The sequence below is a fragment of the Nematolebias whitei genome, chromosome 5 (genome assembly GCF_014905685.2).
Source record: "Nematolebias whitei isolate Nwh7 chromosome 5, NemWhi1, whole genome shotgun sequence".
Classification (NCBI taxonomy): Eukaryota; Metazoa; Chordata; class Actinopteri; order Cyprinodontiformes; family Rivulidae; genus Nematolebias; species Nematolebias whitei.
The window spans coordinates 24,826,022-24,838,165 of NC_056502.1; the positions used below are offsets into that span (position 1 = coordinate 24,826,022).

At 39.6% G+C, this 12,144-nt stretch overlaps 1 protein-coding gene across 1 annotated transcript; it reads left to right on the forward strand.

The window, feature by feature from the left end:
• The first annotated feature begins 27 nt into the window (after positions 1–27).
• Positions 28–11,712, forward strand: cep85 (centrosomal protein 85). The gene is made up of 13 exons (XM_037677250.1): positions 28–82; positions 2,867–2,998; positions 6,197–6,966; positions 8,191–8,324; positions 8,512–8,629; positions 8,719–8,904; positions 9,205–9,357; positions 9,452–9,606; positions 9,712–9,829; positions 10,843–10,893; positions 10,978–11,085; positions 11,199–11,442; positions 11,542–11,712. The coding sequence occupies exons 1-13, from the start codon at positions 28–30 to the stop codon at positions 11,700–11,702; spliced, it is 2,385 nt and encodes a 794-aa protein (XP_037533178.1). The 3' UTR covers positions 11,703–11,712.
• Positions 11,713–12,144: the final 432 nt, after the last annotated feature.

Here is a 12,144-nt window from a genome sequence, read left to right on the forward strand (position 1 = left end):
TTTCTTCCAGTAATTTAACGGTTAACAATGGTGTACCACAAGGCTCAGTCCTTAGAAACCACCCTCTTCACACTCTACATAGGTAATGTAGGTCAGATCATTCCAGATGCATCCTTACATTTCTATGCTGATGACACAGTTGTTTACTGTTGAGTTAAAACAGTTGCTAAGCTTTTCCATCTTGACATCATCCAGTCAGATTTGTTCCTTCTCAAACTTGTCCTAAACGCCGACAAACCCGAAAGGATGCTGTTTTCAAACAGGAAGTCAGTCCCAGCAGTTCTTCCCTTGATTTCATTTTCGAATGGTGTTCCTATTGAGTTTGTAGATTTCTACAAATATTTGGGTATCTTGGTCAATTCACATCTCTCTTTTAAGCTCCACATGGAAAACTTTGTAAAGAAACTGAAAGTTTAATTGAGTTTCTTTTTCAGAAATTAACTGGTCATCATTAACTTCATGCAGACTCTCACACTGGTACATTTTCATCTTTAAATAACTTCTTGGTCTGTTTCCTTCATACATCTCCTTCTACATGTCTCTGTGTGAGTGCAGCTACAGCGTGCGCTCTCAGGACATTATTACCTGCAGTGTTCCCTCAGTGAGAACTGAACTAAGCAAAAGGCCTTTTCCTACTCCGCTCTTGTTTCCTGGAATATCTTGCAAAAACATCTGAAGCTCTCGACCTTGACCTCTCTGAGGGATTATAAACAACCATTAAGTTCATGGCAATAACCAATGCGGACATGTTCCTGTTTATAGTATTGTACACCGCTTTACAAGCTAGCTCTTTTTTGTTTTGTTTACCATTTTTTTCATTTTTCTTTCATTTATTCTTCTCTATTTACATACTTTCTTTTATAATTGCCTATTGTTGTCATCATTCTGTTGTCATCATTTCAGGGCTCTCTTGTAAATGAGTCCCAGAGGCTCAATGGGATTAACCTGTATAAATAAAGGTTGAATGAATGAATATTTAAATATGACAATTAAATCCAAATAAAAATAGTTCAGTGTACAGTATTTAACAGTAGCTATTAGAAAATGTGCACACGTTTCAATTAAAGTTTAAATATAATGATAAATGATGATAGGTTATTATTATTATTATTATAATGTTTTTGTTATTCCATCTAAGCAATTTTTGTGGTTAACATTACAATCGTTAGCATTGATTATGATTAGTGCAGTTTTTGCCACTGTTACATTCATAATAAAATTTAGACATTTTTATTTATAAACTCAAATTGTTCTCAGTTAATATGGAAAAATATATTCTAAATTGTAATTATGAAATACTATTGAAATTATATCTTAGAATCTAGAAGAGATGTTAAGTCAGATTGCTGAATGATTTTGTCGTTACAATTATGAGATGCTAAGTCTAAATTTTAGGATTCAAAACGATGAGTTAATTGAGTATTTTTAATCAAAGTGGTAGAAATGGGCTTCCATAATTATTTACTCTGTTTAGTTAAATGTATATTATTTTAAAACGTCCGGATAATTGCTGGCCCTAAGTTGTACTAGCCTACTTGGAGTCTTTAGTCGGGTTGGTTAGTTTATTATTTATTTTTTACCGCAGTGCTATTTGGCCATGTGACAGATGAAAGTGCCTCATTTTGACTTATGCGGCAAAATGAATATTAAAAAGGAGCGATACACTCGATTTCCATACGCTTTCAGAAGTAAACGGGCGGCCCCGGACAATAAAACAAGCAACCCCCTGTGTGTTGGCTCGTTGCTGCATCAGAGCGGATCAGTTAGCTTAGCTAGCAGAACAACAGCCGCTGCAGCAGTGGACGGTACAGATTCGGCATCAGTTACGAGCCTGGAACCGAGATTTGCTGAATTACTCAGCGTTTATGTTAAAAACAAGGTAAAGCAAAAATATTTTTCAGCGCTGAGGAACAGCTTATGTTTGAAGTGAAGTACCAAAGCTACCTGACTAATGTAAAGGATGTCATGAACTTCAGTCGCTAAGTAACGCCGAGTTAGCTGTTAGCTGCTCGTTCGACGGAAACGGATTTGTCGTGGATTAGTAACGGTGTTGCGTATCACTGTTTACAAAAATATAATCTCTCAAGACCAGGGAATGTGAAATAAGCTGTTTTAATAGACCTGAGTTCCGGTTTTGAAGTGAGTTATTTCTTCAGGTTCTGGAAAGGGTTACTCGCGGGTTAGCTCAGGGCTCATCTTTACTGGTTAACGAGCTATTTCCTTTTTGAATTAGCCGTCCAGGAGGACTAGTTTAAACACGGAGACACGTATTTCTCTTTTCGTGTGAAGCTGTTAGTTCTTATGTTAGCTTACTGCAGTTAATACACATCTTCTTAGAGCCACGTATGGATTCAACTATTTAGTGAGAGATTATGTAAGTGCTCATCGTGCTATTTTAGTTGTTGTTTAGACGTCTGTTTAGGTTGTTAAGAGGCATATTTTGATTTCTATGTGGTCAAATCAGTCAGTAGCTAACAGCTATTTACTGTGCTGCGAGAGGTTTTACTTCTTACTTTTTCGTTTATTACACTCACTGGAAACTTAAATTTTATGTAACGTTTTAGGTGTTTTTCTAATCAAATGTAACTGAGTCACATAGACATTTACTAATCTGTCATCTTTGTTGCACTAAGCAAAACACTGAACTGTATTTTCAGTGCATTTCCAATAATGTTTTATGGTATTTTTTATTTTTTTTATTTTTTTACCAGGAAACTTGTATGACAACCTCACAGATATTTTTAATCTAAACCAAATGGTAAGTTGAGCCGCAGCTGTGAAAACATGGACCTGTTGTGTCCGCTCCACGTGTGTTGGTACTGATATCACTCTGCTGTCATCGTGCCTTTTCACAAACATACATTAGGTCGCTTCGCTGACATGGAGTGGCAGACACCAGCTGTTTCAGAGAAGTACCAGAGTCGCTTTGGCCGCCGGCCGGGAACATCAGACAGCGTGGACACTGGTATTGGCACTTCAGCATCTGACAGCACTGAAGGTGATGACTTTTGCTTGTTCCTCTTAGTGTTGCATGTGTTGTGTAATATAGTGTTGAATATTGTGATATGTTTGATTGATGGTAGTCCGCACATGGACTTCACAGAATAGTTGTTCTCTGTACAAAAGGACAATATTAGATCTTTCTAAGTTAGTTCATCTTCATCACTTTTCGTTTGCCAATATTGAAAATACTTTGTTGGGGGTGATTTTTAGGCTATTTATGGTTTAAAAAACTACAACTCATGACTCAATATGGAGGCTGTAGACTTCCACAGTAGTAGTTTAATTTTGCCTTTATTTTACCAGGAATAAACACTGAGAAAACATTTTTATTTACAGCACTGGTCTGGCAGCACTGTAAATAAAAGTGCTAAGTTCTGGCCACAGCTGACCCAAGACCTTTAGGCATATTGAGAGGTTAAAATTTTGGGATACGTCTGCTGAACAATTAAACAAGAAATAATGTTGTCTTTGATGTGGGAAAATCAGTCATTTACATTGTGCGCTTTAAATGGCATGGGAGGTGGTGTCTTTGTGCTGTGCTTGAACATGATAAATGGAAAAATCATGGTCTGATGGCCAGCTGGGATGGGTGCTCCTTGTTTTCACAGGAAACACTAGAGTCACAGACTGAACATTTATCTGTGGTTTGGGATCCGTGGGGTTTGAGCTTCACAAAGCTATGTTGTAGGCACTTTTACTGGACTTTGCACAAATACATGCTGATGTATAATAACAAGATTTGCTGCTCAACTTCCATCCTTGCTAGAAAGATGTAGGAAAACGTCGGGTTTGTATCTCCCACAGAACCAATTTTGTATGTAGCACTGACATATGTAACGTTGTGGAACAAGTCCTAGAATCAATGATCACTGAATGCAGCATTCCTAGAAGGACGGAAGTTGTATTCAGGCACATGCTGGCTTGTCAGATACATTAGTTGTTGGGCTTTGCCTCGTTGTTGCCATCTGTTTTGTGTCTGTTTTTAAAGAGAGATTTCAGCCATTTTAAAGTAACAATGTATGAAGAAACTGCAGTGTAGAGAAACAGTTTGTCAAATTGGACTGATGAGCTAATGCCTAGTCTGAGCCATTGGTAATCCAAGACCAAAGTGGATTGCTGCCTTCTTAAAACAATCCTAATTCCTAAGTTTTAAAGCTATTAATGTTTTTAAACCTTTGCATCACAGTCAGTTTCACTATACACAGTTGTTGACTTACAATTTTATTGTTATCTGAATAAACAGTGGTGGCAACATTGAGCTGTGGCACTTCCAGTACAGCCAGAGGTAAAATCTAGCAGGAATTTAATATTTTACCTGGTATACTTGAGTTTTGCAAAACTGGCTGTGATGAAAAGCTTAAAGTAATATTAGCATGAAAAGTTATGAAATTTTAATGACTGCAGGCATTTTAAGACGGCAGCAACTAGAGGGAGACTGATTTTAATTTGCTGCATTTAAAACTTTGCTGTTGGCCATGCTTTTACACCTTTAATCAATTACCAATAAGGAAACTCAAGATACAGCAGCAGCTACAACCAGCTTACAGTAGCCCTCAGTTTAGTATTTCTTTTAATTGTTTTAATGAGAATTCTCTTCTGTATTATTTTTAGGTAAACAAGTTTTAAGGGGTGCTATTAATGTTAAGCTATTGTTGTTTTATTTTGATTAAATGAAAAAAGTACTTTTTCCACAAATCTCCACTTAGGTATATCCAGAATAAACGGATTGAATGACTGTAACTGCTACTGTCTTTGCCATGACACAGAATTATTTACTTTTCAAAATATTAGTTAACTCTTAAATCAAACAAATACTTTGTTGATGTTTAGTGGACTATGAAAAAGGTTTTTAGTACTTATTTGTCACTTTTTAAAACCGATAAGAACAAAAACCTGTCAATGTCATGGTACGTGCTGCCGAAAGGCAGGAATGTCTGCTGAACAAAGAATTAGCAAATATTCTTGTTGCAGAATAGTTCAGGCTTGCTCCATCTGGTTATAAATCAGTGAAGCCTAAAGCCTTTTAAGAGATATCAGAGTAGTTGTGTTTCTGAAATAGTATTTTTTATACCTGTAGTTTAACCCTTTTTACTTGTTCAGTTTGGTCAGTGATTGTTGCCAGGTTCTTGTCTCATGGCATAGTGGTTTTGAACTGGTCAAGGGAAAATATCTAAAGCAGTTTCTGTCTTTGGATGGGCACGTGTGATGTGCGTTACAGTGGGCGGAGGCAAGGTGCCTAAATAAGCGGTATCCACAGATCACTCTGTAACATGAGAGGGGGTTATAAATACCCCTAACCTTTCCTGTGTACGCTGTTTGGATGTGTTTGCTCAGAGTTTGGTACAGGCTGGTTTAGCTCTCTCAGGACAATAACAAAACGTTAGACATTGCTTGCTTGCTCCAAGACCGTCAGTTCAAGCTTCAGAGGTTTTTTCAATGCTGCTTGGAAATGCAGAAACGGTTTCCTGTTTTGATTTGAATCATCCTACCGTTCTACTAACCTCAGTTCAGTTGTAGAAAAAAAATGCTAAAGCTAACTTGTTTTTTGCGTTGGAGTGACTTCCCCTCTTGCAAACTTCAACAGGTCTCTCAGGTTTGTAACTCTCTTGTAAATAATTAAACTAAAATTGGGTTAAGGTTTGTAAAGATGTCTGGTGGTTGCAGTCTTTCAGTCGTTGCCAAGATCTTTGAGTATAATGTGATCTGATCATTTCAGATAACAATTAACATTTTTGCATCTAATGGAGTAGTTTTGGTGTAAACGTTCTTGTGTAATCAGAGCATGCTAAACTGTTTTCTAAAGGCTTTATGAAAGTTGATACAAATTTGCACTAAACACCTTTAAATCTCTTGGATTGTTTAACATTTATACATGAAATATAATTGTCAGTTTATGCAGAAAGTAATACTAGTTTGACACGTGTCACAAGTTGTTTTTATCATGAGTTTAAGAGCATTTATTTTGAGCTCTGGTCTATTAAATGCCTCCTCCCTGAGTTGAGTCAGAGACTGTTAATTATTTCAGTGGTGACATCTCATCATTAAAATAGGCCACCCATAAACCCTGCTGCGTCTACTTTGCTGATTTGAAAATGGAGAAAATGTCCTGCAGTGATCATCTGCACTGATTGAGCTGGGTTTTTTCCTCTAACACAGTGTGATTTTCATTGATGTTCTTCTTTTATTTTTTCAGATTTCCACAGTTCCAGCAGCAGCCCCTCCTTCCAGCCCATCCGCAGTAAGATCCCCATCCCCACTGCACATGTCATGCCATCCACGGCCGGCACACCGGCCTCAAAGCCTCATACGTTTGGCCAGGAAGACTCTGCATCCTCGGCTGATGGTCACAGGTCGTCTTCTGGTTCAAGAACTCCAAGTGGCTCCACATCAAAGTCTTCATTGCTCTCTAAATCGGCATCTTCGCCCAATCTAGATGCTCAGGATGGTGTTGGAGGTGATCATACGAGTGGACCCAAATCAGACTGTCTGAGCCGCTACCGCAGTCTTGTCAATGGGCTGGACCACTCACTTTTCCCCACAGATCACACACGAGTGGACGAGGGCCAGAAGTTTGACATTCCTGCCGTGGAACCTACTCTGAACCAGTCAGTCTTGTTGGGAGGGTTCTGTCCTGATGTCAGGCTCAGGTTACAGACGACTGGGATTAGAGACGCTGCAGACAGTTTGTCTGAGGCTTACCGAGGAGCTATGGAGCACAGCTTTAAGGTTCTGCCTGAAGCACGGCCCGGCCTCTCTGGAACAGCAGAAGCCTCTAATCAGAGAGGTGGGCAGCCTGTGGCAGCAGGATCTGCTGGTGTTTATGCAAACCCTCTTGGTCTGCTGCGAGAGCAGGCAGGTCCCAAGGTCTACGATCCACTGCGGCAGGACAGATGTAGTGAAGTTTCTAGCTGGCAGCAAAAACAGCAGCTGGACACATTACGCCTACAAATCGAACAGATGCAGGCAAGTGTCCAATAAAACACCCAACCAAATAAACCAACATTTGTTATATTTATTAATTGTATTTATTTATTTTAAATTTTCTCACTTGTTACAGCTTTACAATATTTGTCTGAATGGATCTTATTACAGAAGCAACGAACATTAGCTGCTAAGTAGCTGAAAATCTGTTCTTTGTGGACAAATAAAGATTGTTTAAATGACCATTTGGAGCTATTGTTTATGGGTGTTAAAACCTGAACTAGTAAAGGAGTTCCAGTACAAATATATTGTATGTAGGTCGACACAGGAACTCTAACATGCCAATAATTGAGGCCTGAAGGCACAAAGACGGGCTCCGTCAAATCAGACGAATCAAATCGCATGATCTTCAACAAGACTTGTACAGCCTGACAGATATGTTTTATTCCAACTATATTCCTAACTGTATATATCTACAGTTCAACAGTATTTTAATGTGTGCACTGAACACAGCGTGAGCTAAACAATTCAGACGCTGAGTGAATTTATTTTTTTTAGGACTGAACAGACAAATTTCTAAACTGTTCTCAACAAGACTGCTTTATGATGGTAGAAGAAATTGTGCTTGTTTTTGTCATTGTGATCAGAATCGTGAAATATATTTGATAAAAAAAATCACATTCTGTAACGTGGTAAAAAGTTAGTTTATCTTGAAAGTATACGAATAATCAGACTCTTTAAAGCAGAATCCAGCGCAGTTTGTTTATCCTGTTTTCATAAGTGGAGCAAAAAAATAGTTTCTGACAACAGTCTAAAACTATACAGGTTAACTATATAAACAATACTTTAGCAAAAATAATTTAAGGATTTTATTTGTAGATCTAAACTTTTGTAAACTGACATGAGATCAATAAATTACTGCCACCTTTCAGCCTGTAGCATAAAGCTCTGTTAAAGATCAGTTTGTACTGTAACCCAACAAGTGTCTAAACACATGTAACTTTAATATTATCAATATTTATGATGATCATTGTAGCTATAAAAAAAGAAGAAACATTTTTAACAAGTTATTTTACAACTTGTTGGCTCTTTTGTGTTGTCACTGTTCACTTGTAACAATAAGTGAACTATCAAACAAGCTAAGTTTGTTTTAAGCATCAAAAGGATACACGTGGCAACAGTTGCATGTTTTATTGTACGATGACGCAGCTTTAACTGTCAGTGACGTTCATCCTGTTTGCATGTTTTTGTCTCTTTAAACTTCAGCTGATGAATGCAGGAGTTGGTACCCAGTGCCCGTCTCTGTACACAACACCTCTGCACACAGAGTCTGGCAAGTGGGACGCTTTGGTCAAAGCCAGCGAGAGTTTGCTGAAGGAGAAGGAGCTCATTATTGAGAGGTTGGTTTGTCCAGCAGTTTGATTTTTTTATGAGGGCATGTTCCAAAGAAGGGGGTTAAAAACCTTTTTACATAATCATATTATAATGATGCAGTTCAGTAAATCTTACTGTGATATTGTAAAAGTAAAACATTTAGATTTTGACTTATGTTTGTCTCGGTGCTTGTCGGTCCGGTTCTCGATGCAGACAGAAGCAACATATGGCCCAGTTGGAGCAGCGTTTGAGGGACAGTGAGCTCCAAGTCCATGGAGCCCTTCTGGGTCGAGGGGCGTCTTTTGCAGACATGTGCATGCTGCGTCTCCAGGTAACGAAAGCATTCTCTCACTCTCTGCTTTAAGAAGATCAACACTGCATTCCTTTAAAACCCTCTTATGCTGCTTGGCGGCATCGCAGGAGGCTCAGAGGGAAAATGCATTCCTCAGAGCGCAGTTTTCTGAGCGCACGGACTGCGTTGCCCTGGAGAAAGCAGAGGCAGAGCGCAGACTAGGAGCTGTCGAGGCTGAGACCCGCCGACTCACTGAGAGTCTCAAGGAAGCCTGCGAGAGGCACGCAGAAGAGATGAAGAAACAGGAAGAGAGGGTTTGTGCTTACCTAATGCCTTTTTCTAACACATATGTTGCAACTAATACAAAAAGGCTAAAAAAAAAACCCAACTGCAATAATCTTTCCTTTTTTGTGTTTCGAACACAGCTCTGCAATTGTTTTACTCCACTGTTTAAAGGAGACAATATCAAAAATAATATTGTTGCTTAAACCTAAGTCATCCAAGACATTTGATTTTAAAATAGTCTCACATGTCTTCACTTTGAGTTTTCTCTTTGACTGTGGGCTATAAATGATAATACCCAGTACTGATTATAGTACCATGTTTGCGTGCAGATCCGAAGTCGAGACAAACACATCACCAACCTAAAGAAGAAGTGTCAGAAAGAGGCGGAGCTGAAGAGGGAGAACCAGCAGCGCATTGAAACTCTGGAGCGTTACCTAGCTGACCTGCCAACCTTAGAGGACTACCAGAGCCAGAATAAGCAGGTCTGCTCCATGACCGGTCCTGATCTGTTGCACTTTGTTAACGATGCATGAATTCTGGAATATGGACATGAAGTCTGTGTGCTCTTTGTTTCAGCTCCTGGAGTCTGAACAGCAGGTTGCTCGGCTACAAGAGACAGTAAAGGAACTGGAAGCCACCCTGGAGACGACACGCTCACAACTCCAGGACAAAGACGCACAGCTGGAGGATCAGAAACGCAGAGAGAGAGACCTGCTCACAACCATTACCGAGTACAAAACACACCACCCCTTCTGTTAGCGTCTGAATTCTCTCCCCTCTTCCTGTGCAAAAATATATAAATGTAAGTGTTTTCTGTTGCTATCTTTCTCCTCCAGCATGCAGCAACGTGTGCAGCAGGGCCTGGAGGATGGAGCCAGACTTCCCTGTTTGGATTTTGAGAAACTTCGAGGAGAAAACATCTCTTTGAGAGAAGAGCAGCAAAGACTCAAAAAGGTTTGTGCCAAGCAGCATTCATGAGGATGTTTATGTCATAAGAGTGTGGGGTAACAACCATTTTAGATTCATCTCGAACATAGAAGAGTCTGAAATGTTTCAAATGTAAAAAAAACCTAAAAAAAAAGTTTTGATAATTTTAATCCACGGTGGCACTTTGTGAGTCAGCAGAGTAGTTGCTGCCTGGTGAAGTTTGTCCTAATAATGTTACCGTAGCTTCCTGTTGTAGAAACATCTTGCAGTAATAAGTGTTTTTACAATATTTGTCATACAGCCCTTTGAAATGTTTTATTTAAAAAGTTTTGTCTTAGTAAAGACTTGTCTTTTAAATGAGGAATGTTTGCAGAAATATAAAATTCTAATACAGTAATCCCTCATTTATCGTGGGAGATCCGTATCCTGAAGACCCGTGATTAACGAAAAACAGCGAATTATGAATAGTAGTGCAAGTAGTAAGTATTAGTTTATTTTAGTATTTATATAGATATATATTAAGATGTTTTAAATCCTTCCCACACTTTAGCAATATTCTAAACAATGTTTCTAAACTGTAAACACTCAAAAAGAGTACAGAGTGTCATGATTTCAGCTCCCTGCCTCCTCTGCTCTTTGCCACTTGCAAGCGCCCACTTCTCGGCTCTGCACGGTGAACAGCTGATCAGCTGCAGCAGGAAGTTTATCCTGCAGTATGGGCTGCACAAAGCTGCAGGAGGTGCTCAATTATTTAAAATAATTTATTTTAAATAAAAATTCCATGCTGACTGTGTGGCTCATCCATCAATCAGCCATTTGTGTGTCATGTCCAATCTTGTTTTAAAAATCTGCAATAGCACGAGTCTGCGATAAACGAACCGCGAAGTAGCGAGGGACTACTGTATTTAGTTTTCACAAAGGGCTGCCTAACCTAATTTAAGGATCGTATTCAGGAAATATTCTGTGATAAGAAAAAGTTCCCTCTTGTTGATTCATAGTTTATGAAAGGAGTTTTAATTCTTGAGTTCTTATGTTTGCAGGTTATTGAGAAGCAGCATAAAATGATGGAACAGCTCAGCTCTCAGATTCAGGTGTTGTTCTCCTCAGTTAACTTAAATCATTGATGCTTTCAGCATTTCTCCTACATTAACACTTGTAAGTTTTTGTGTGTGTAGGCTTTGGAGGAGCAGATATCTCAGGAAGAGAGCAGCTCTCAAGCTCTTAGAGAAGAGGTGCTAACCAAAGAGCAGAACGTGTTGGAGCTGCACACAGCCATGAAGGAGGTGAGATTTAACATGTTAATACCTCGTTTTGTTATTTGACGTGGGTTGTCGAAGTACTAACTTCTACTAGAACTAAATAACTTCTCCTTTCCCAACTCTGATTTTGGTTGTAGCTGTCAGCTCAGAACCAGGAACTGATGGAGCAAAACCTGACGCTGCAGGAGCAGATGAGCGATCCTGAGCAGAGGGGACCCAACCAGGCCTCCTCTGTCCTGCAGCCGGCAGGAGCTCGCCTCGCACAGAGGCTTCACTCTGAAATCGCTTCATGTCTCAGTGACCTGCGCTCGCTTTGCAGCATTCTGACCCAGAGAGCCCAGGGACAAGACCCCAACTTGTCTCTGCTGCTCGGCCTCACTTGTGAGTTCATTTTTTAATAATGTGGATGATCCTAACCAGATCGAAGGGTTAGAATAGACTGGAGATGAGCCAAACCTTTTCTTTTTGTTTGTTTTGCAGCACCTCCAGCAGTGGCAGAGCCAGAGGACTGGATGGAACCTGACGTTCTACAGAAGAAGCTGGTCGAAGCTCAGCAGCTCCACCGTGACGTTGAGGAGTTGCGTAACGCCATACTGGACCGTTACGCCCAGGACATGGGAGAAAACTGCATCACTCAATAAATGTGACGACTCGCAGAAGCTCCTCGTCATCTCCACACCTCTCAGGCTTTTGTCTTTCCCTTGCGGTGGCCGAACGTCTAAAAGAGGGCTGCTGCTTCATTTTCTCAAAATGAGGACAAGCTGAAGCCCAAATGGTTTGGGCTTCAACTCTCTTCACCTGAAGACTGAACATTGAGTCTCAAGCCTGCCTGTAGCTCAGAACCGTCCCACCCCCCCTGTGAGTTAATCTATTTCAGTCCAAGGGCTAACAGAAAAGACTTACCTCTAATACTTGACTCTTTAAGTGTTTGTGTTTATTTTGATCAGTTACCAAACAGTCTTAAAGCTTTTTGTTCCACTCAGGTGGACAGCTTTCTGTGTAGATGTCCCACAGTTTAATTTATTGAAACTTTGATTTCCCTTTTTCTTTTTTTTTAGGGGAATTATCCTTTTAAGTGGTTGA

Excerpts from the sequence above, each read along its gene's own strand:
- cep85 (XM_037677250.1), top strand. The coding sequence starts at position 28 with ATGGTGTACCACAAGGCTCAGTCCTTAGAAACCACCCTCTTCACACTC. Across the intron at positions 6,967-8,190 it reads TACAAATCGAACAGATGCAG|CTGATGAATGCAGGAGTTGG; the intron begins GCAAGTGTCCAA and ends TTTAAACTTCAG. Across the intron at positions 10,894-10,977 it reads AGCTCAGCTCTCAGATTCAG|GCTTTGGAGGAGCAGATATC; the intron begins GTGTTGTTCTCC and ends TTGTGTGTGTAG.